General features: G+C 42.9%; 1 protein-coding gene across 8 annotated transcripts in view; it reads right to left on the bottom strand.

Annotated features, from left to right (window-relative positions):
* Positions 1-25876, bottom strand: part of UNK (unk zinc finger) — a 46235-nt gene that overhangs the window by 17115 nt on the left and 3244 nt on the right. For 5 of the 8 annotated variants that reach the window (XM_032706356.1, XM_032706353.1, XM_032706354.1 and 2 more), the window contains exons 2-9: positions 9746-9955; positions 7974-8150; positions 7306-7436; positions 7040-7175; positions 4772-4889; positions 3742-3826; positions 1772-1914; positions 418-465 (exon numbers count right to left, since the gene is read on the bottom strand). In XM_032706356.1, the coding sequence (XP_032562247.1) occupies positions 418-465; positions 1772-1914; positions 3742-3826; positions 4772-4889; positions 7040-7175; positions 7306-7423 (648 nt within the window). In that variant the 5' untranslated portion in view covers positions 7424-7436; positions 7974-8150; positions 9746-9955. Of the gene's footprint in view, positions 1-417; positions 466-1771; positions 1915-3741; positions 3827-4771; positions 4890-7039; positions 7176-7305; positions 7437-7973; positions 8151-9745; positions 9956-21504; positions 21694-25876 lie in introns of those variants that run through there. The other 3 variants (XM_032706355.1, XM_032706349.1, XM_032706351.1) reach the window with 2 other exon arrangements.

The following is a 25876-nucleotide window of genomic DNA, read 5'->3' on the forward strand; positions in this document are numbered from 1 at the left end:
CTGAAAGCTTTAATGCAGACATTAAAGCTGTATCAACAGCTGCATTAAAAAAACCTCAATGATTTCCAACAGTTCCATTCTTTGGACTAATACCAGGGACCACAATCACATGCAATAAGGCTAGTTTTGCACTGTAGATGAAGCCACAGACAGCAGTAAGATGAGCTTTAGAGAATGTGTCCACCTGGATCAATGCAAATATCCCATTTCTCTGGGACAAAAAACTATTCACCTGCGCTGACAAGCATGACTGTGCTCCAGACATCACAGAATCAAATGTGGCACAGTCTGGGCTGGCATTAGGGGAAGAAAAAAAAAAAAAAGAAAAAAAAGGAGCAGCCTACAATGTTTTGGGTTTATTTTTATCCAGACATTCTGCTGTCCACGCTTCCCTACAGTCGCAAAGATACTACTCACTGTGGTGGAGGTGGGGCTAGTTGGCAGAGTTCCTGATTTATTCCACACCTACAGTACAAATACAAAACAGAACAGGCCACGTGAGGCTGGTGGCTACAGGGACCTTTTTTTCTGTGATTAATTCATCATGTAAAATGATCACCAGCAAAGCCATATTTGTTTGCAAGCTACATGCAGATGCCCTGTGGAGTGATGAAGTCACAGACAGACATGTGTTGCCATTTGGCACATATCCAAGGATTAGGAAAGACTGTTTAAAAGACTAAGAGCCTGAGATAGAAAAGACCTAAACAGTCTAATAAGTAGGAGATATCTTCAACTTCTCTGCAGCTTTCAGAGAATTTAGATGATACGTTCATAAGATGAAGGGGTTTTGGTTTTTACTGCTTTCCACAGTGTTATTTAGTAAGAGACAATATTACATCCAGACTTTTCAAGATCTGTTTGGAATTCTAGCTGCAATCAAATTCAGGACAACTATGAACTGTTATGTTGGCTTTGGCACCAATAAAATCAAACTCAGCTTCTCTTTTAAAAGAGAGGGAATAAGATAAAACAGAGGTCCTAAATGAGTTCACCCCATTCTGACCAGTTTCAAATGAGTTAAATTCGTGTCATTTTACCTCCTCAAAACCTCTACCAACCATTTGAAAAGGTTACACACCTTATCAAGAGCAGTGCAAACAAGAAAGACTTAAACAGAAAAAAACCTAAGTAAAAATGCAGACTTGCATTCCATGGGCTTCTTATCTTACTGTGAGTATCTGTTCAGCATTTAAACATCTCCCTTCTTGTATGGACAACTAAAATAAAGTATTACCAACAGTCTGGGGCATCACTTAAACATATTTCAGAGTTTAGCTATCCCCAGCAGTAGGAGAGGGAGGGAACTAAGGATATCCTATAATGCAACACAATATGCACAGGCTAAGCCTCTGAGATTACATATGTAAACAAACTCAATTGTAGTTATGTACTTTAGAGGTTGTTGGCTCACAGCCCTTAATTAAAGGACTTGGAAACTAAGCCCAATATGTACCTCAGACAGGAAGGAGTTGGGCTTCATGTGCGGATATATTCCAGTTTCCTGAAAGTACATCAACAAACTCTGCACAGAAAGGAAGGCTTAAAAACTTTGGAGGTGAGAGGACAATACTAAAGTCACTGAATGTATGTTCCAAAAAAAACCAAACCAAAAACCCAGATCCCTCTAAAAAGTGTGGAGCTGAGAACTAGAAGGAAAATCTCATATCCTTTGGGCTTTTGGATAGTTAAGATTTGTCTTCTTGGGAGAGGGAACAGTGACTCAGAGAAACCCAGACTATGGACAAGGCTTCTCCACAGGGCTACATACATTGCTAAGGTCTGGGGCATGTGGACTGGAAGGGCTGACTGGAACAGAATCCCCAGCTGCCGACGGCATGTACATCACCGGTCCTGGCTGTGTGGGGCTGGACACGGCCGAGGATTGCTGCAGATCTTCACTGAGGGCAGGCTCTGCAAGGGATATAAGCACAGGCAACATTACTCAAAGCTGTAAAACTGCAGTGGGGCACCAGACATTTAGGAACAAGAATACCTAGATACTCCTCAGAGGAAAAAATATTCTACAAGCGCCTGTTTGTAAGTATAGAAACAAAGAGAAACCTTATTTGGCAAACGGCTACCACTCATCTAATACTCCTTACATTATTACTGCCATCACAGATACACTGTGCTGCTCTTTAGTCCATTAATGCTGCTCCAAAATTATCTTCCCTGCCTGCATGAATTGTGTGTTATTCATTCAGCTCTCTTGAACTAAGCAGAGCTTCCTTCATTGCTAGGCATAAAGTTGACAGGTGCATTATAATTAGCTGAGGGAGTTAAGTTTCCATCTGTGCTCAGTACAAAACATTACCAAAAAAAAAGTGTCAGTGGCTCAGAAGGTAAAGATGCTGTAGACTTGTAGTATTTACATCTAACACGAGTCAGCATCTTTACAGAAACAGTTATAGAACTGACACGACACCTGTATTGCAGTATCTTTGAAGTGCTGGTTTCAACACATTTCTTGCTAATAATCAGCAAAAGTCATGCCTGGAGCAGATATTTTAATTGAATTAGGCCCTCAGTGTTCAGCTGGCTAAGGAAGGACTAAAAGATGTAACTCCATAAGACAGCACAAGAAATAACCAGGTTGGAATGACCAAAGTGCCACAGAATGTTACTCTCCCTTGAAGTAATATAATATCAAATGCAGCAATATTTTCAGGAGTACGGCATCCCTAATCAAAAACACTACATTATACCAAAGGAAGTTTGCAAAACACTGTTCCTTTATCAAGATTTCATTCTGTAAAGCTTGCTGGATCACACTGTGTAGTTGCACTCCTGTGTTTTGGGCGATTACAGCCCACAGCTCCAGCTATAATTACTGCTTGCCAACAAGGCCTCCTATAAAAGGAACTGTATAACCTGTAGGGAATTTACTCTCCCCATTCCTTGACAAAGGCAGCAATTACTAATTCCCTCATTTACAAAGGATAATCAAATAACAAAGAGATTTTCTCAAGGCCATGTAGTGAGTCAGTATATCAGAGCCAATCTACTGAGTTCTGAGTAACCTGCTCTAATTGCTGCAAAGTCAGCAGTGAGATTGGAGTGTAGAAACCAAGAAGAAGCCATAGGACAGGAACTAACCATTATTTATGAATGTTAGTACCCACCTGTATACAGAACTCCCACAATCAAAACAGCATCACTAGATGATTAAAGTAAGGATTGAAATAATGCCCAATAAATCAGGGAGCTACTGAGAGAAGAGGATTTAAGGAAAAGCAGGAAAAAAGCTGCATATTTTTCTTCTTCAACCTGACTTAAAGATTTAAACTCTAAGTAAAACTTCATAAATAGCAAGACAGCATTTAATTTTTTTTAATGTATCAATACATTATCTACAATTAGCAACTTTACCCTCAGCTTTTTAAAGCACACTTTGCAGCTTATCTAGGTACAGTTCATCCATGCACAGAAGAGAAGCAGTTTTGTCCATTTCCATCTTCCTGAATTGACACAGAGAACTGAGCAGGTGAGAGGGAACAGAGGGAGATCCTTCAAGAGACAGTGAGCTGAGGGTCAAGTCCTACAGAGTACCTACTGCCTCCAGCTCTGCCAACACCTTCCACACTCGTATGGTTTTACAGAAATTATCAAAGTTAACACTTTGGTTTGAAAAACCTTCACAGAAGTTCTGGTTTTGCAGCCCTGTATCTTAAACTGTTTTGGTCAGAAGCTCTCCATAGCTCAAATACCCACGAAAGATGAGAGAAGTAGTCCACGTACGTTCTACATGTGCAAAGGCACAGAAGGGTCCTCGGGGACAGCTGCCAGACTGCTGCATATCATTGCATTTGGTGGATTTGTAGATCTAAAAATGGGAGAAAACAAAAAAAACCCCAACAACTGACATGAACAGAAAATAACAGTGACCACCAGCCCAGGAACAGAAGTTCTATGAAGAAACTCAACAGCAAGGTAGAGGGACAGAGATAAAAGGTGCAAAGGCCAGCAGAGCTCAGGGTGACCATTTCAGTGCTTTGCTTCAAAGAAAGGAAAACCCACTAGAGTTCTGGAAACACCAAAATATGCCCATCACAGCTACAGCTCACCCAAAGACCAACCCACCACACACCAGCTCACCCAGAGGTGAAGTCCCCCAGTCTTACTGGAAGCTCCATGAATATTACAAATGGCAAAAGGTAGGAAACAGTTGACAGATGACAGCACAGAAAGTTCCAGCCACATGTTTGCAAGGAAAATAACAAACCATTGACAATGATTGTAGCAAATGGATTATTCCCTTTCCCCCCAGTTTGACAGGCGGTGACAATGGTTACTTTGCCGATACGGGCCCAACAAAGCTTTTCAACACTGTAACATGAAGCAGACTACGAAAAGGTCTTAATTACACTTTCTGTGAGGATATTGGAATGCTCTGGGCATGCTGACAACCAAGAGCTCAGTAGTGTTCAGTGCTATCATCATCAACCACAAGCTTTTATTCAAGGAAACAGATGCCGTACGCTCACGTGCAGACCCACATCGTGCTTTCCTAACGGCCCTATACATGAGACTGCTCTCACACTTGAGTTTTTCCCCACTTTTCTTACCTCCTCCCATGTGGTCTACCTAACAAAAATCTGTCAAGCAGCTGAATATCGGCTTACTCCCAATATGCAGTTTCTCTGTATCCCAGGACTACACTACAAGCAGCCCACATGTTCTCCCACCTGGTACACTAATTTATTTCATGAGACTGGAATGCTTTTGGCTTTTCTATCAACTACCAAACGGAGCAAGGAGGTTACTGTACCTCTGGATGGAACTGCTGTTCTGTGCGAGTGTGGCAGTACTGGCACGAGTCTCCATTTTCACACTTACTGGGATCTCCCCACTCGTCTCCGTGTTTCACACTGGGACATGGTGAAGATCTGTGTAAATAAGGCAGCAGGAGAATGCATCAGACTCACAGATGAGCTTTGTGCTTTCATTACTTTAAGCAGGTGGAGGGAGGTGAGTCCCCCTCTGCTCCACTGCCCTGAGACCCCACCTGGAGCTGCATCCAGCTCTGGGGTCCCCAACATGGGAAGGACATGGATGTGGTGGAGCAAGTCCAGAGGAGGCCATGAAGATGCTCCAAGGGCTGGAGCACCTCCACCATGGACACAGGCTGGGAGAGTTGGGGTTGTTCAGCCTGGAGAAGGGAAGGCTCTGGGGAGACCTTAAGAGTCCCTTCCAGTGCCTAAAGGGGCTCCAAGAGAGCTGGAGAGGGACTTTGGACAAGGGCCTGGAGTGGCAAGATTGAGACTAATGGCTTTAAACCAAAAGAGAGTAGATTTAAATTAGATACAAGGAAAAAATCATTCCCTGTGAGGGTGGGGAGGCCCTGGTACAGGCTGCCCAGAGAAGCTGTGGCTGCCCCATCCCTGGAAATGTCCAAGGCCAGGTTGGATGGGACTTGGAGCAACCTGGTCTAACAGAAGGTGTCCCTGCCCATGGTAGGGGGTTGGAACTAGATGATCATTAAGGTCCCTTCCAAGCCAAACCATCCTATGATGTTAAAATTCCCCGATCAGGGGGCAGGTTTGGCTGCCCACCCTCAGCTGTACAATCTGCTGGGCTGCTGCTTCCCCAGCCCCCACCCAGCTGCTACTGCATCTTCTTCCCCTTCTTCCAGTTTCCCAATGAAAGAAACATGGCTTAATTCTCTATTTGAAACAGAACACAACTTGAACCAACACACACAACTTAACAATATTAGCAGCTGATGTGATTAGTGTCAGAGACGCTGGGTCTGGTTTCTGTTTTGGAACTGCACCTTCATAGAAAGCTAAGAAGTTAATTGGCTAATCCTAAAACACATAATACCCTTACAGCAGTATGTTTCCAGGTTTATAGTGTGGCCATGTGGAAAAGAGGCTGAGTCAGGTCACTGGAGAAAAGGCAAGTCCGTTTTCTTTCTCCCATACAGGAACAGTTCTTTTTTTTTCTAGATCTGAATTTCTGCCGTGACCTACTTCCCCTGCTCTTTATGCTCTTAACCATTCCCTCAAACAACAGCAGAGGGAAGCAGATAGCAGCACCAGCACAGCCGGCATGAGAGGAGCCACATCAGCTGGGGGTGGGGAAAACACAGGAGTGAGTGGAGATCTGGAGGGGAGAAGCTTTCACCTCTTCCCCTCCCAAAGGGCCCAGGCAGGGGCAGAAAGCACACAGCTGCTGCCTGAAGACTGCCTTAGTGTTCCTGTTCCTCCTGAAAGTGTTGGGATTAACGTTCCTTTGGTCTCCGTCTGTTTAATTTTTTTAAACACAGAATTTCAGTGCCAATTCAAAAAATTTCTGTGAATGCTGGGGGTGGGGAAGGGAAGCGAGAACATCCACGGCATTTTCTCTCCTGGCTTTCTGGTCTGCTCCTATGTTTTTCAAAAAGGAACTAAGGAAAAGCCCCACTGAGACCACAACAAAAGCTCTGTTGTGTTGGAGGAAATGAGGGCCTATAATTTGGATGAAATGCGTTCAGGGAGACACAGTACGGTGAAAAATCCAGCGACAGCTGAGTGACAGAACACCCTGGAGCCTCAAAAGTAGAGCCTTTAGCAGCTGGTTAGGAATGCATGTCCAGCTACAGTCCTGCTCACCCCGTGCCTCATGATCCCCATCACCAGGCACACACAACAAGCAGCCTGATGATTCTGAACCCTTTACCATGAAAACACTGTTGTGTGAGTTTGTTTCTAGATGGGGATTAAAACTTCCTTTTGTCTTCTTTTCCCTGCACTGCTTTCTAAAGCAGAAGTTTATGTGGGAAGGGGAAGCCAGACACAGGTCTGTTTGCTAAAAAATCAGAGTTGTAACATGATTAACAATTCATTTGTTAGAGATACTGGTTCCTGTATACAGGAAAACTCCCTGTTTAGTTTGTTATCCTTCTCCCAGTGAGAAATAACAGTCCATCACATCTCCTGCCTTGGAGATACGCTAAAAACAACTATCTAGTGGTCAAAATCCTGGCTCCTTCATCACAGATTTCCAATACACTGCACCACTCAGCTGGGAAGTAGCATATCCAGGATCACAGTACCTGTATTTGTGTTTTCTTGGACTTCTTCTTCTGTCTTTGCTATTGTGGTAGTAGGGACAGGCATAACCCTGGCGACAGAGCCGGGGGGGTTTCTTACATTGCTCTGTCTTGTAATTTCCCAACACATACGTTGTATCTGCAAAACAAGCAACCAGTCAGTGGGAGATGACCACAATCTGTATTTACTATACAAAAGCTTTTGACAGGAGCAAGCACCCCAGAGAAACCAGACTTTGCCAGCCCCACAGATCCTAAGTGACACTCACCTTGCCACCTTGGCTCCTCACTGAGTATTTTCTCTATCATGGCATGGCTGGCAGCGACTGCAGACTGACCCTCTATGCCTCCTTCAGATGTTGTCTGACCATTCTGCAAAGCCTCCATGGCCTGAAGCTCCCTTTGGGGACAGAGGTAAACGAACAGACTGAGTAGATGAAGAGTCAGGTACGTGTGCATAAAAACAGACATACTAAGGCATTTCCTAAGTGGGTGCGTTTCAGTCACGCATTTTTTATCAGAATATCTTTAGCTGAACAGCAACCGAAATAAAAAAAAAACAACTTAATTCCCTGGGAATTCCAGATGCACTATTTTGACTCCCCCATGAAATTCCAAAGTGTGATCCCTTCCCCCATTTTGACAATCCTCCCTAGAGATTTTGTAGATTTGCCTTGTTAGGAAGGGATATTTCATCATCACTCCATTTCATGCTGAAGCAGTACTGTCCTTCAATCACCTCACTTTTCATTTGGGTACAGAAATTACCTTTTCCACAGAGAGCCCCAACCTCCACTCCCTCTTTTCCCTGCGCTGCTTTCCAAAGCATGAGTTTATGTGGTAAGGGGGAGGCAGACACGGGGCTGTTTGCTATAAAATCAGAGTTGCAACACGATTTAACAGTTCATTTCCATAACAATTCACTTCCTGCCCCCACCTGATGTCGTACACCGGCGAGCGCAGGTCATGGGGCCCATGAGCGAACGCGCAGTGGACTCCGTTCTTCGTGCAGTTTCCCTTGGAGTCTGTCTCATGGATGCAGATTCCAGTTTTGTAGTAGCGTAAGTGATACCTCCTCTCTGTGTCTCCAGTAGTTCTGTGCAAGAAGGGACACCTGAGGGAGGGAAGGAGGGGAAGAACAAAGTTTAGCCACGCGGGTGATGGATTCAACACCACCAGAAGACACAGTGCTGATGTGACTCAGGACATTGCAGCTGGCAACACCTCTGCTAACTCTGCCCCTTCTTTTATGCTGTCCCAGTGCTACAGAGAACTCCCAAACCTGTCACTGCACAGGATGTAGTTTCCCTCCCAAAAAGACAACTGGATTATTAAGCCAGCAGATCCTTATGGTTCCGGTCTAGTGACTGCCAGGGACTGGAAAAGAGCAAGGACACTGCCAAGGTGTCCTGAGGTACTGGCTGGGATTGAAGGGACCTCACATACCATTTCCTCAGCAGCCCATCTAGACTTGGTGCTGTTACTGTTTCCTGCTGATGCACCTAGAGATGCAGCCTTTATGCAGAGCATGGGACAAGAAAGGAGAATTACAACACTTATCATTTTAACTTGTGTTTTATTTCCCCTCTTAGGCAGAGAAGGAACAAGCTATCCTGACAATTTAAAAAAAAAAATAAAAAAATGGAATAGGCAAAGTTTAGATATTGCAGCATCAAGCTAAAAATATAAATCAGCAAGAGTTCTGAGATGACAACTGCTTTCATTCACTAAGTGCAAGCCAGATATCAACCACTGATCTAGAAGCCAAAGCCCACAAATATCCCATTTCCATTTTTTTCCAGATCTCTTCTAACAAGGAAGAAAGTATTGAAATCGAAGCTTCAGTCTGAGAGACTATTCCATTCTGCTCTAGTCACAAAAACTTTACTTAATCGGGTAAAAAAAAAAAAAAGAAAAAAATACTGTTTTCCCAATAAATAGCATTTTTGTGTGTTTATACTGGCACCATGAAAGGGAACTGAAATTCAATCTTTTTACAACATCTCTACATAAAACACTCCCCATATTTGACCACAGTTTGGCTACACTATTTATTCTTCCATATCTGTCACATGGCTAAAGTTATATTACTGGGTTAACCCCTTAATTGCTGGGGTCTGCCACATCCACAGCAGAAACACTTTGCAACTCTGCCCCAGTTAAACTTATCATAGTCATGAGGAGAGAACACCCAAAAAACCAAACTCTTCCTCATGTTGCCTTATTCTGGGTACTTGTCATTTCCCTACTGCCTTCTTTAAAATTCCAGAAGACAAAATAAACTGGTATGTTTTTAAAAGCTGGGGACAGATAACTCAGGGGGCAGACTAGAGGACAAAACTCCTCCTTTTTTCTTCTATCTGCAAAAAACTAAGTTACCCTGCTAGTGAGCAAGAGTTGTTACTTGAGAGTCAGGGACTTACAGGAACAGAGTTTTTTTGTCACTGAGCTGTTTTTCCCACCTGAGTTCTGCTGAAGATGCCAGGGACAGTGAATTCCCAAGAGCCAAACTCCCATCTAAGTCACCCTTAGCAGGCCTGGAGCACACAGACCGCTGTCACAGCTCTTACATCTCGTCTCATGTTACGTCTGTGACAAAGCTGCTTTACTGCTGACTTGCCTCATCTCCACAAGAACTGGCTGGAATCATCACCTGGACTGATCCCAAAAGCCTAATGCCTGAAAAGCAGGGTGCAGTCCTTCACTTACTCATCTCCTTCTGGGCAGATTCCCGTGGTCTCGTCATACTTGGTGCAGTAGATGTCGGGGCTGTAGTTGAAGGTGCCGTCACGGCGGCGGATGGACCTGCGGCGGCGCTGGTTCACGAAGTGCCAGTGGAAGCAGGTGTAGGGCCGGTGCTGAGTGCACTTGTGCTGCACGAACAGGGGGCACTGCTCCGTGCGGAACTCCTTCAGGTACCTGCGGGCACACACCCAGCAGCAGGGGATCAGGAGCGGGATGCAGGGCAAGGGCAATGTCCGATCACCCCACAGAGGCCAGGCCAAAGCGAGCTGCATCCATCACAGATGCCAGCTGTGCTTCCCACACCCTCCCTGCTGGCGCTCCCGGTGATGGAGGCTGGGAGCTGCTTGTGTCTGTAATGGCAAGATATCCATTACACACAGGAATGTAACAAGAGCTGAAATCACTTTCTATCGGGATCATTTTGAAGAGGCTTTTCATGAGCTTAGAAAACAGTCTGTGAGAAAACAGAACTCTTAAGTACCTTTCTATGCATTTCTATCTCCAAACCCGTGACCCGCCAGGGCAAAAAGGGGTTTCCTTCCTGTATGTTCAGTTTAAAAAAAAAAACAAATAAAATATATTTCTTTGAGCCATGTTTAAAGCTTCAAGTGATAGAGAAAGAAAGATTTTTAAAACTCATGTCTTATCCTTGTGGTCTAACTCAGCTTCTTCAGTACATGGTCAACTATGAAATTAAAATGAATCAATTTCTCTCTTGCAACAGTGTCAATTCAGGGCTCAATCATAAAAAGTGGGATAACTAACCTCAAACTTCCACATGTTTATGTTGCTTTAATTTTAATATGTAATTCTCTGATAGTACACGTCTTCTTTTATCCTGAGAACTAAAGAAGTCACAAGCTTTTATTTGTGACACTAATAACAGTCTCTAAACCCAGATTGTAGAGGATTACAAAATGGTTTAGATCAACATAATGATCTGACTGTGATCTGTGTGTAGGTGCTTACAAAATCCACGCTGCTGAAACCCACGGGCTGCCCTGTATTTATGGGGAACACCCAAACAGCTCATGGAGGTCGGACCCAAATCCCACCAGATTCGGTGTCAGAGACACATCCACAAACAAGGCAGAAGCATTCTGATGTCCTGCATATAGAGGTCAGTGTAAACAGCGAGTACCAAAATTTGTAGGTCAAAATCAAAATGCGAGTATTCTGCTGGAAGCAACAGGGTGATATAACAGCAGATACGGACTCATTTTAAACTGCGTATGTACTCCGAGGCAACAAAACGGAGTACAGGACTTTCTCTAGCATTCACTCCCATGTCAGACAATCTTTATCTCGTATTTCTAAATAAATGGAAAGATGTCTGATGCCCAAAGATGTATTTACAGATAATATCATCATGCCAGGCTCATTCTGAAAGCAACATCTGTAAATAAAGCCTCCGTTCCTCTTTACCCCCAGCTGAAGAGAAAGCCTCGGGAAAATGCACAAATTCAACCAAAGTGGTTTTATTTGTTTGCTATGAAGAGAGAGTATCACTGGCAAGAGCTTTCCTACATTGGATTTTACAAGCATGAAAGGATAAAAGCTCTTCCTCCTCTTCAGCCTCTAAATACGTGAGATTTGCAGGTTCCACAGCTCCGGATCTGCAGACGCCCGGGGCTGGAAGCCTCCGCAGCGGCTCTAAGCCTTTCCCTACCCAAGCCCATCTGTCCCCTGCAATCCAGCGTGGCTGGAACAGTATCTGCACTGGGGCCCAAGGCTTAACAGCAGGAAAACCAGAGCCAGCTGCAGAAACAGGTCTGCTCAGCGTAGGTAAGGGCTAAAAACATCACTCTGCTCCTGTTCACTCTTAAAAATCCAGCTCCATTCAAATGGAGATCCCTACTCCAGCCACAGCAGCAATTAGCCTGAAAACTGAAGGCTGCAGTAAAATTCATCCATTCTTGAAAAGCTTTCTAAGCTGTTGAACCAAATACAGTTGTAGAAGGAGGAATTCCACAGATTATTTTATCTTATTAGCACACTAAGTGCTCAAAAGCAACTCTAACATTTTCGTTAGAAAGCGAATTAAGTAACCTTAAGCAGCATGATGTTTAGACTGCTGTCCACAATCACCAACCAGCTGCTTGCACTCCCACATCTCCACATACACCTCAGAGACACGAAATTTGTGTTACTCCCACTTTATATATGGACAAACTACAAAACAGCTGGCTACGTGCTCCAGCTGGTATCACACAGCAACTGGAATCTGTGACAGAAATCAAGAGCATTTGAACTCCTCCATCTTCACCAAGTCCCAGGCTTAAGTTCAGGAACAGCACCCTGAGCCTACTCAATGCTCTGGAAACTAAGGGGAGATACCAGGTTTACACAAGCCGGGTATTGAGCACAGCACTCCAGACTTGCAGTGACAGGCACATGTAAAACACTTAAAAATCCTAGAATTTAACAACTGTACGATCAGCTGAGCTGAAACAGCTTCCCTTTAGCAGGGAAGTTTAAAAATGTACACACTGACGAGGGATTTCGGTCTCTAGTGTCTCAATTGTTGCTGAAGAGCATTTGAAAATTAATTGCATTTCATGATTGGCTAAACTCCCCGGAGAAACATTTATTATAATGTAAATGAGAGATAATTACATAAGTAAATGGTTCACCTGAAAAGTGTTTAACACCTAACTTGCTTCATCAGAAAGTCATTCTTTAATGCTGTCTATTAAATAAGTGATGTCTCATTCTTAATTTCAAAGCAAGTCCTGCAAACAGGTACCAGAGCTCCACACGAGACATTAACTGTGCATGATCACCTCTGCAACAGACTGGAGGAAAAGGAGAGTTGTCACATTAACTCCCTCATTTCAAGCCTTTCAATCACTGCTCTGGGTTTTTCTTTTTTCCAAGCCACTACAACGTTTTAAATCACCCTCCTCCACAATAGCCTGAATGGTAAATTGCCTTATAGCCCTTTATTTTCTTGATCCATGAAGTGAGTTTTGGCTCCTCTGGGAGAACACGGACCACTCAACCAGCCACTTTGTATTAAAATATACGAAAGGCATCTAAACCACATGTGTTTTGGGAAGACAGAAAGGATAGGCAGCTCTCACTGCCGCAATGTGTTGTCTCACAAAGCAGAAAGCCATTAATATTTCAGTAGCCTCCTTGCAAAGGCTCTAAACAAAAACGTAGAGAACACTGTCATGACAGATCCTTCTGGTGTCAATGGTCTCTATAATTTTTTTTTTTTTTTCCCCCAGAATAGCTGAGAAAAGGAATTTTTGAACGACCCTTGAAGCTGAAAACATGTTGATAACTGGTACACACTTCACAGCGTGTCAGCCAAACGCTGTGTCTGTACAGGAAGAGGAAATCCAGCAATGATAACTTGCATTTCTCAACTCCTCTCAGGAAACTCTACTGCCCCTACATGAGGGGCAGAAGAATTATTACCCCTGTTTTATACAGGAGTTACTTCTATATTTAATTTTTTTTAACAATATGAGTAATATTTTCAAACTAATATAATTTTTTGAAAAAAGTGGAAAGCACATAGCACTGTCTTCCTCTGACACTACGTGAACATCAACAGCAACACCCACATTCCTGGAGGAAATGTTACCATTTATTAGCCTTAGTAAACAAAGATGAATGCAATTCTAAACAAATAGGACAAGACTGGCTAGAACAATGTAGATCAAAGTCCCCAAGCTGAACTGAACTTGCTGCTGAACAGGACAGATGCTACTGGATATGCAAGTTTTTTCACTAGGAAGACAAGAGGAGAGGTTCTTGGGGTAGTTTTGGGAACTTCCAGAGACCAACAGGAGTGGCAAAGTATTAGAAAAACCCCAATGCTACTCTGCTGAAATTCCCACTTCCTCTGGGGTGGGATATGAGATGGGGCAGTGATTACTCTGCAAGGAAAAAAAAAAAACCTAGAAAGAAGGAGGGGGGAAAAAAAAACCCAAAACAAAAAAACACAAACAAACAACAAAAAGAGCAAAACCAAGAAGAAACTCTAACCCAGAAGTTTCATTTCTACATGCCACAATTGCAGCCGTGTCCTGGCCACGTTCATCACCTGCCACTGCAGAGATCTCTTGTTTCTCTGCAGATTTACTGGTTCACACTGGTGCACTCAAGCAGCTCAGTAGGACAGGATACCTGCATCCATCCCACTTCCAGGGCTGCAACTTCCTGCCAACCCTGACATAAGTCACACGTGCAGGGGAGTGAGCTCAACTCAGGAAAATGTGCTGGTAATGCACAAAGGCAGCTGAGCTCCAAATTCCTCACAAAAGCCTTACCCTAAGCTCCCAGAAATCACTGGAAGATGCACACTGATGCCAAGAGAGAGTCCCTGCTTTGTAACAGAGGGATGAGGAAGACAGGGGGAGAGAAACAATTCGGAGGAGCAAGGAAATGAAAGGATTAAAACCAACTCTTCCAAACTCCTGTTGCTTCTGTAATGCAAAGCCAGGCTCTCCTTTGCTTCCAACACCCTGTTCAAAATCTTTATGGAGGTCCCAAGACAAGCCCCTCTCCTTTGCAGCCCTTCTTGTTCCTCCTGGTCAACCCCCTTTCTGCCAAAATTCCTCCCAGGAAGAGAGGAGGGACCAAAGTGAGCGCAGAGGCTCATAAACAAGATCTGAACCTTCTGCATCAATACAACACCAGAGACAAAACCATGAGATAATTGTTTGGCTAATCCAGACTAGGACACTGTCAGCAAATGTAGGGCAATAGTGAGATCTAACACCACCGACATGGAGATTTCACATACGTGTGGGTGTGTGTTTACACCCGTGGAACTGCTGCAGCACCTCAGTCAAGGGCCCTGCTGAGCGGATGGTAACAGCACTGGTATCACTCCCGTGTCAAATACACACAGCTTTTACACCAGTAGCATTTATATTAATCACTAGTTCAGGCTTGTATAAAGATTCTTAGTACTTGGCACTGTCCAAAAGGGCCCACAGAGGCAAATTTAACCAAGAATTCTACAAATAAACTGTTTGGTTGTGTGTTTTGTCTTGGGTTTTGGTTTGTTTGGTTTTTTTTTTCCCTTCAAACCAAGGCTTAAGTTCCTGATAAAATTCAAGGCATCAGGAAGAAAATGCTCTTCTGCCATTACCATTTATTTTAGTCCTGTCTGCCTTCTCTCAGCAAAGTATCACGCTGGCAAAGATGTCACTTCATCGGCACAAAAGTACATGGGAATGCTGGCATTTTTATATCAGTGATGTCCTGCTGTTTCAGACAGGACTGCATGAGGCCGTGGACCTCCTCATAAAGTTTCAGGTGGTCTCAGTTCACATCCTTCCTGAAAAATGCAGTCTGACTGACAGAGGTCACTGCTCTCATCTGCTCGTCAGCTTTCCTTCTGTGGAAGCTCCTATTGGCACTGATCTGTTCAGACACCAGGATGGAGAAAGATTTCCTAATTCAGTTCAGGGGGGAAAAAAAAAATATATATATATCTATATGTAAAAACCTACCAGCTTCACTGAAAAATTTAAATTAGTGGTTTGAGCTAACACAGATAAAATTATCTGAAGCAAACCGGGGTGCGCTTACCCAACAGACTGTCTGCACAGGAGACAGCATGGCAAAACCCAGGAGAAAATATCTAACTATAGATATTGATATTTCTAATCCAATAATGCCTGTCTCTTGGAAATATTTTCAAAACTGCCATTTTCTTCTCAAGCTCAAAGAGCCACCCCAGCACAAGAGGAAAAGAGCTGTCCATATTAAATCAGCTTTCTAAATTCATTTCACCCTCATAAAATTTTATTGCAAAAGATGATATCAGACACACTTTAAGTAAGAAACCCATGACTCAATTATTTTCTTTTACTGAACTGTGGTATTCCAATTGAAATGAGTCAGTAGTGCATGACAGAACCTACTTATTCCAACAGGATACTCAATAAAAATCCTACTAATGCACCTTTCATTTAACATATTACTGACAGAGAAAACCCATGATATGCAGCTCTGACATTGCCTGGAAGTTTTTGCTCTTGGGGTAAAGGAGTATTTCAGAATAAGAGGGGGGAAAAAAAATGGGGATTTAAAGAACAGCATCAGCCCAAAATAATTTGGAAAGTCTGATACCAGCACTCCCACAATGCCTTATAAAATGCTGGCATTTCAGTGCAAAGCTTCCTGAATGGGAACATAAACTTCAACTCGATATTTCTTGGAAATTGAGAGGAAAGAGTGAAACGAACAATTTAACTTCACAGGAATTGCAATTCCTTGTTCCCAGGGGTGGCACAAGTCGACCATATCCCCCAAGCAGCAGCTGTAGACCACCAGCAGCCTGAACCTCTGCGAGATTTTTAGTGTCCTTCTAGTAAGAGCAGATGTTAAGACAAGTCTCTTTCAATAAATAATATCTTTTACTGACTGGCAGATGTAATCTAATATTGAAACAGAGCCTCACACCAATCACTGCTGAACATCAAACAACAACACTTTTAGCAGCAATCTTGAAAGTTTTAATCATAATTTTAGGAAAAATTCTGAGCATGTTTTACCACTAATCTTTATCACAGAATCACAGAATGGCTTAGGGTGGAAGGGACCTTAAATATCATCTAATTCCAACCCCTCTGCATGGGCAGGGATGTCACCCACTAGATCAGGTTTATCAGCTACTGTGGCTCACCAATATTGGCTATTTCCCCTTTTTCCATATTTAATGGCATTTAGAAAAATAACCCCACAGACCTGACCAAGCCCTCACACTTCACACCAAGCCATGCATCACTTCACACAAAATGCAAACATCTCTCACTCAGGACATCTCCACAACCATCAGTCCATCTGCCTTTCCACACCCTCAACAGCCAGATGCAGTTCTGAAAACCTTGGAAAGATTAGAAAGCATTTAAATCTCAAAGACAAATATATGGATCACTTTATAAAAACAAAAGGCTGACCGTGAATGTGGGGAAGGAGAAAAGGATGAGGGAAAAGTTTCAGTAAGCTCACATCTGTCAAGAAGATAGACTTCACATGCCTCAGTGTTTTCTTTATCACCTAAATAAACTGAACCATCAACTGGAAAAAGGTCACACAGCAGACAGCACTGTGTGATTTTAAAGCTGTTAAGATTTCCCCTTCTCCATTAGAGTTTGACAATAATGTCAGTCTAAGGGCAAATCAAGAAAGTGAGAGTTGAAAAGACTTATTACAGATGCATGGAGTTGGGTTTGTTTGGTCGTGGAGGTTTTTTGTTTTAAGACTTCATATAACTCATTGTGTACCTTAGTGGTCAAAATGACAACTGCTCACATCCATAGCCCGAGGCTCCACCAGTTTTTGTTATAGAAATAGGAAGGCAGCACTCAAGTTTTCCTTTTCCTAGGATCTGAATGATTTATCAAGTAGAGTTGAGCTGGATGCTTCCAAATAAATGGAAAAGGAGAGTACATATTGCAGAAGGTAAAAAACAAACTGCTAGATTACAGAAAAGTAGGGATGACACAACAAAATGCACAACATTTTCATATTCAACAGTAACCTGATCCCTACTGTAACTCCAGTTCTGGATTTTAAAGGAGATCACGAGGTGGACAAGAACACAACTAATTCATTTCAGCCACGACAAATGAATTCTGTACCACCGAAACTTCATAGATAGGGACATTAACTGAGTGACTGCAAAAGTTCATGCTAAAAATAACATGTTTTGGCAACTATCAGAAACTATCAGGACATTTTTCAAGAAAAACGTCAGGCAAACAGTTGTGCCTTGTCTACACTGAAAAACTAAGGGAAAACAGAGAGACACTACAGCGTGGTGCCAGCCCATCACAGGAAGACAGCTTTGCACCAGTCTCAGGCAAAACACTGTTTGGTTTCCACAGCTATAGCAAAAATGGCTTTGTTTTGAAAGAAATGCTGTGACTAAGTAGCTCACTAATACTCTGCCCTGATGAGGAAAGAAAATCAAAGCTTTCAGCTGGGAGTTAACTCAATAAAACGAACATTTATCACATCTGTGAGCAGCCAAGGCGTGAGCTCCACAGAGTTACAACTGCATTCCCGTCTGCGGGTGTCGGGGAAGAGAGGCTTGCTCAGATTTCCCTGGAGCTGTGCATCCCTTCAGCTTGGAATCCATCAAGTCGTGTCACTCAAACCCGACAAAAAACCCAATTTGAGTCATTTCTTGACAGCGTTGCTCTCTTCAGAAAGCACTTGTTGCGTTAGCAGACCATGAAATGTATATAACCCAGCCATACCAATAAAATCCTTTTCAAACACAAGTGTTTGTTTACTCAGAGCTTTCACCTTCTTAATTAAAACAATCCAAGCCTGGGTGTAAGCAAACACTTAATGGCACTAACATTTCAGAGGCATTTCCTTAAAAGCCACTCAGCAAGACTTAGAATTCTGCATAAAGCCTTGAGCCTACATTTACATTTCCTTGAGTTTGTTCTCCTTTTTCCAAAATTAGTTGGCCATGAATATGTATTACTTGACATGACCTCAAAATTAACTCAACATTTAGGCAGTTCATGCAATATTTTAAACACACAGCCCATCTTTCTAGGTTTAAATGGCATATTTGCAACTTGACACCGCTAGTTTATGTAAACTCTGCCTAAAGCACACCTCCCTGTTTTCAAACATGGATCACCCCCACTGAGACAGCCCTCAGCCCTCTCTGGGCTGGTTTCTGCTCCACAAACTATTTAGTTGCCATTAATCCTTCCCTACAGCACCTGTGTAAGTGCTGAGTCTATGAGAACAGGATCATATGGAAATGATTATTTTTCAGTAGGTTGAGCCTGCCTAACTTTTTCAGGGAAAACACTGGCGCTCACTGCATCCTGACAGCTGCACACTGCTGAAGGTTGAGACCTGCTTTAATTGTTAGCACAACATATGTGCAATTAAATACTTTAATGCTAATTACTTCACAAAAACCTCCATCCACAGACTTATCTATTCATCTTATATCCAGATAAATCTTCTCTCCTGTTTTGACTAGATGGGATAGACAATGCTTTTTATCCCAGCATTAGTGTCTGTAGGCTCAGACACATGGAAATGTCTCTCCAGAAAGGTGAAGCTCAATTGGGGTTAACACACATAAGGTTTGCTACAATGAATTAAAAGTCTGAATAACATCCTGATGTTCCACGCTGTAAAAATTAAAGTTCCAGCTTCCAGTGAAGTTTTTTTCTCACACTGAACTTCTCTCACCATCAATCAAGCACTAAGAAATCCTACTCAGGGCTAGCAACTGCAGAAACACCAGTGAAGGCTGGGAACAGGGCTGGGCTGTTTTAAAACTTGTGTTACTCACTCTGCTAGTTCCCTAAAACAAAACATCCCACATGCAAGAATTCATAATGGCTAATTCAAAAAAACATTATTTCCATACAAGCCATTCCTTAGCTCAGGGTTTCAGTTACAGATTGTTATGAGTATTTTTAGGCAGCTAAGCCTCAGCATCTTGTCTCACAAGAGGTGCTTTGGAAGTAGAGCACAGTAGCCTTCCTTCTCCTGGCCACGCCAAGACCCTCATGATTTAACAGGCAGCTCGTAGATCAACTGCAGTCCTACGCTCACAACAGTTTTAAGACAGAACTTGAGCTGTTTGAAGGGCTGTACTCACACAGGACCAAAACCAGACAACCAAAACTCCACAAGACACGACAGCTCTCCGGTGCTCTCACCTCACCCAGGCTACATTTGAAAATGAAATGGCATCTGCCGCTTCTCAGGTTAAACAGCAACCAGATTCAGCAGCCCCTTTGCACAGGCTTTCCTTTGTGAACAGACATTTTCTGTTATGAGTTTGAAACAAAACACAGTGATTATCTAACAAGCATGAACCTGCATCCATAATACATGTGCCAGCACAAAGATAAAAGCCATCTCTTACTGGTTGATTTTGAAGAATCAATGTCAACCATTCAATCGATTTTCTTTTCCGTTCAGCACTCAAATCAGACTTCATCTGTGTCTGCTACAGCCCAGTAGACTCTTCAGACACTCCACAAGGTAGGAACACCTCCAAATAAAAGTCCTACACACTCTGGTGTCCAAAGAAGCATCACTGCACACTGACATCGAGATGCACCCCAGCTCTCCTCCAAGGGGAAAGCAGCCAAACCCCAGGCTGTACCACAGCTTCTCATTTCCCACTTTGACTAATCAATAAATGAATAAATCTAGTGGCACTTTCATGTTATTTTAACTGTGCAAACAATATTTTTTTTTGTTGCTGTAAAGCTGCACAGTTGTCCTGAGGCATCTGCTGTTTGTATTTCTGCTGTGACAGTCAAGTGCCATCAATGAAAACTCACAGTCTATTGAAAATTTTAGAGGAGAAAAAAAAATCACTTCTGATCATATTTAGACTTAGAGCTTCTCTTTGTACTGTGGTGACATGCTGAAGACAAAGGATAACAAGTAAAACAATACCGTCTTTAATTCAGATTTTTGCAGATATTCACAGATTCACAGAATGACCCGGGTTGGAAGGGACCTTAAAGATCATCTAGTTCCAACTCCCAAGTTCATCAGGTATGGTTTCAAAAAGCTATTTTCCCTTCCATATGGGCATGGCTGCATATTCATCAAAAGCAATTTGAGGCCTACAATGATAAAAAGCAATTCAACATTAATTTCTTAGCTGCACTTAGTGCCATCAGCCTTACTAAGCCAGTGTGCTCTGCTGAAACGTATTTGCAATTTCCGACCAACAGATAGACAGGGATGGTCTAAGATTTTTCTTGTCTGACCCCAAATTTGGTGCAAGTTTCTGACAACCCCATTCAAATAATTGTCTTTGACTTTTATTAATAAGACATAAGAATCAGGCCAATACTGAGCATTTCAGTGAGATGGCTCTTATATTAACATCACTGCACTTTAGTGGTTAAAATATTTCTTTCAATTAACCCCTAGAACTTTTCTTGTTGTAACAATCACCTTCTAAACCTGAATGAACACTATAGCAGGGTGAGGGTCTGAGTCAGAAGGCAGCCTGCACCAAAGCTGAGGAAAGAGGAAATTGTTGGTATTCATCTCAAGGGAACATTCATTCCAGCTGATATTTCAAATGTCAAACTGGCATTAACTGCATCAAGCCCTGATCAAAATACACAAGACGAGATTGCTGAGAAAATCATCACAAGCATCTAAATTGGTTGTCATCACTAGGAGGAGTCTGAGAAGGTACAAGCCTTCAGCATCTCCCTTTGTACCCTCCTGCTGAGGCTTCGTATTTTTGATTGCCCTGATATAAAAGACAAACTATCTCTCAATAAATTAGAGAAAAAAGGTAGCTTGGAAATTGCACTTGCTCCACAGCCTGTGGCACGTGACCACTCATTAATTTAGGACACAGGAGGAATTGCTGGCTGGCTCTGTGCACACACAGCTTTCAGCAACAACTTTGCACCTGATTTGCAAGTGATGTGCTGAACCTTACAGGAAGTTTATAGAGTATATGAATTCTTTATAAGATAGAAACCACTGTGATTTACTCCCTCTTATAATTCGTGATTTCACCAAAATCTAATTTAAGGACTTTTTAAAGAGGAAGCTGACGCAATATTAAAAATCAATGATGATTAAAAAAATTCTTAGCTAAACTGTTGTAGGTGCTTCTGCTAGGAAAAGGGATGGACCAGGTAACTTCTCACCACCTCTTTCAGCCCATTTCTGGTGCTTTCAAGAAGATTTATGAAGTTTTAATGGAAGGAACAAAACACCACCTCAGCATCCTGTGACAGTGAAGGCAGCTCTTTGTGTCCTGACAAGCAGGTTTCTCAGGAGCCTGGATGCAGCAACCGAAGACATTGTTGCCTCTTTGTTTTGCTCCTCTCTCGGAAATTACAGCTCCTTTGACTGGGAATCACAGAAGGGAAAGTGCTGCCCCGGCTCACAGCCTGGTGCATTAACACAGTCCCCCAGTGACAGCTCATGCTAATGTGCCACACAGTAAGTGTGATTAACTGATGTCCTGACACATTCCCTCCTGCCACGCTGTCACAGGGGCAGGAACATCACAGCCAGGCAGGGATGCTGGAATGCACTGCAGGAGGATTGTCCAGAGGACATTGGTCAGATCCTTCGTAACGAGGAGGCTGCACGTTTCAGCTCCTCCCAGAAGTTATTAAAACCTTATTCCGGTGGAAAGAATAGGCCTAAAGACAATAAAATACTGAATTCCAACAGAATTTTCCTTAAAATAAAGCCATGTGATATAAAAAAATATTACCAGTACATAAACCTAAAAAATGAGAAAAACTGGTATAATGGGAAACCCTAAGCTCCCATTAGAATCATACAATACCCTAAGATGGAAGTGACCCACAAGGATCATAGAGTCTTAGGTTCTCTACAAGAATTATTCATTTTAATTTTGTCTCCCATGCCACAAAAAAACCCCATCCCATATGCTAATGTCAGCAATGTATAAGCATCAACATCATAATTTTTACTGAACTGAAAATTAAAGGCCCATTTTCCACATTGGAAAAACTCTGCACGACTGAATCCCTCCCCTCTTTCACAGAGTTTTGGATTTTCCAAACACCAAACCTTGCCAGACCAAAACTAATTCTGAAAACATCACAGCAGCACGTAAAGCTTTTCATTCTGCAAAATATTGATATGTTGCCTATAAAGCACTTATCTGTAAGTGAATTCCCTGTCAGATTGATACCCAAAAGTACTCACAAAGTGGAAATGCAGCAAGTAAACCACAGCTCCAGCCCCACTTCCACGCGAGGGAGAAGCACCTTTCTGCCCCAACAAGTGCATTTATCAGCAGAACAGCCCAGTCCTGCACAGATTGGGCCCAAATGCCCCTCATCAGCCCCTCTCTCGAGCTGGAGCCTTTCAACACTCGGCCTTTGAAGAACCATAAAGTCTAAAATGTTATTTTCAGCACATGTATTCGGTGGTGAGCACATATTTTGAAGGCAGCTCTTCCTGTTCACACTCCAGCACTTTATATTTCCAGCTTCCTGTGCAACTATTCACACTTCCTAATAACAGCTGGCAGTGGACTTGGATTCGGTGAAGTTCATACAGACTTAAAAACCAGCAATAATAACAAAGTTATACTTCCCTGATAAGCTGACTTTGCAGGTAATGATGTAGTAGACACTGGTAAGTCCCAGGTTTAGAAGTATTGACTCATTCTGTGCTTTCCTAAAGATATTACCTAATATTACATATAATACAATAATAATATATTTTATATATTCTGTGTTTTCTCCTAAGGGCATTACCAAATCTGAAACCTAAAAGCAGACAAGTTTCTTTTTGTTGTTTTTGTTTTCTGTGTTGTTTGGGGGTTTTTTCTTCATTTTGTTTCATTTTTGTTTCTATTTAGTTGTTTGGTTTTTTATTTAAACAAATGCACTAGTTTCTATTTTTGCATAAGTCCATATCAGCCTATTGATCTAAGGGCTATCACCAGCAAAACTGAAGCAGAATTAGGGCAACAGTTTGTTATTTTAAGAGTTCTAGTGGTTTGAAAAGAGCACAAAAGGTTTCTAAAAACAATTCTAAAAGCCTCAACCCATCCACGAGGTTGTGAGGACCACCCAATTCAAGCACATCAGATGCATAATCCAACAGACTGTGCAGGCAAATGCTACAGGCCCTGGAAGAGCGAGCAGGAGCTCTGAGAACTTGTTAGCTACACATCTGGTTTTTGGTTTTCTTTCACAGACACTCAGTCTGCACACTTGAGATCAGACACCCTGCGTTTGCCCTGCCAGTGGTAAGACACTGACCACAGCTAAGAAGATAAGGATTACTCTGTGCTGCTCCAAACGCTCCGAGGTGTGTTTTCGTGTGCCCTTGGTTGGGAGTAAGAATTTAAACGTAAGGTTTTGAGATAAATAAGACTTTGCATGCAAGCTTTTCACTGGAATCCAAGCACACCTATGATCTTGCTATTTTTATTTCTTCTTCACCCGTATTTCCATCGCTGCCCTAATCTGAGCTCCCATTTAAGGCTGAGAAAGCACCGGCCAAGGCACGACGCAGACACAGGAGTGTCTTTGATTTCAGTTATAACCAAAGTATTGCAGCAACCCGATTTTCATCCCCATTTATAACGTCCTTCGCTCGAGTGCTCTGGTCCTTGCACCTCTAAATGGCACTGAAGTAGCTGCAAGACAAAGCCTGGGTGAGCACAAGCCAGCAGTCACTGCATGACAAGCCCGACCAGCCATGTGGATGCAGCTCCAGCAGGACTTACAGGATACTAATCCTTCAGGAATTTCCCACAATTCCTCCCCTCGTGCAAAAGGAAAGACAAGTTTTTTGCCTTTTACGCTGCAAAGGCATAATCACAAAGCTTATCTTGCTGCAGTGCAAAGGAGGGCAGGATGTGCTCCCAGGCATCTCATCCAGAACCCAAGTGAGGGTACAGCTGGTGGGGATGTGGAATCCTGAAGTTCACTTCTAGGATGGCTGCTCATACTTAAGACACTCAAGAGAACTGTCTTGAGTAGGAATGACCCGGGTTATGCCCAATAAACCTGTGTCTCAAAGTTTATCACCTAAATCAGGATATTTTCAGCCCCGCTTCTGAGAGTGTGTGCTCTGAACAGACTCGACTGAAGGGACTCTTTGTTTTTTTTATTAAATGGGTTAATTTATCTCCACCCGAACGTTTGCTTTCCTGCAGAGTTATTAAACTGTCTGACTTTCAGGTGAATGCACAGTGAACAAAGGACTGCTCCACTTTCACTTATCTAAATTCTGCCAGATCAATAAACACCCAAGCAGTGGAAACAATCTTTACAATTCACAATTAAGGCATCCAGTCTGACTGAAACCAACAAGGCAGCAGCCAAGAATGAACAGACTGTACCAAAACAAAACTACACCAGAGCACCCCATGCCTACAACTCCAGTGACTGATCACTTGCTTTCAGTTTCTTTGAACTCAGCCTCTCACCCACATTTGTAGACACACATTAAAGACAGAGATACCTGCAGCAATAACGTGCCAGTCAGAGCTGAGAAACGGTGCAGAGCCAACCCTCAGCTGAGGTTTGACAGAGCCTACCCAAGCCAAATTCACTCCTCACCGCCATCCAAGCCCTGCAGAGCACATCAAAGCCTCCAGGTACCCCAGGAACGAGCCTGTCTCACTCTGTGGTTCCCAGGAAGATGCTGGCCTCATCCTGCCACAAGAGCTGCAGGATCACAAGCAGCAGCCCCACGAACAGACGCCTAATCCAGCAACCCAGAGAGAACACGACAGCAGCCGTGGGGTGTTTCATTACTCACTGAGGTTCTCCACGCACAATACCAGATCCCCAGATGAGAAACACGCCATCCATAATTAAACAGTAAAGTTTGGCATATACCAGGGACTTGTCTCCGGGAGTATCCAGCTGCACGCTACAACTGCCACCAAAGGACACAAATCATGGAAGTTCAGGCTCTTCTTCCGCTAACAAACAGTGCCAATGGTGTGAGAGAGCATCACCAGCTCTGTTTTTTCCCCACATTTCCCTTTGCTGCACATCCAAACAAATACAAAGGCTCCCCGACAGAAGAACTGCAGTCCAAAGTAATTAAAATCTCATGCAAGTAACACCAAGAGTTTAGAAATCGACACTAATAGAGAAACTGGAACATTTCCTCACGTACATAACCAAAAACTTTCCAAGAGATCCCCAGCACCAGATTGCCTGTCCCCAGGGAACAGCAAAGTATGCAGATAATTAAGCTTACTCTAGTTTACAACTTGTAACCTTCATGTCATTTTATGGAAACAAACTGTATTTAAGGAAAAGAAAAAAAAAAGGAAGAAAATATTTACATTTTGACAACATACAACTTGTTCACATGAACGACCACCAAATAAGTTCCCATATGTTATCAGAGGGAGGTTTACAGTATGATGTGACCCAGTGCAGAAATCCAAGACTTCCAAAGGATGGCTCGCATCCCGCTGTCAGCACTCGGCAGCCCCAAACCCATCCTTCACTTATGGTTATTCAGCTCCTCTGCAACTGTTTTCACTGAAGTATTTTTAGCATCCATCTGAAAAACACAAGTTTTGCCCCCTGGAAATAAGCTGATTTCACCACCAGCTTTGCTGCACGCTGT

The sequence above is a fragment of the Chiroxiphia lanceolata genome, chromosome 19 (assembly GCF_009829145.1).
Source record: "Chiroxiphia lanceolata isolate bChiLan1 chromosome 19, bChiLan1.pri, whole genome shotgun sequence".
Taxonomy (NCBI): domain Eukaryota; kingdom Metazoa; phylum Chordata; class Aves; order Passeriformes; family Pipridae; genus Chiroxiphia; species Chiroxiphia lanceolata.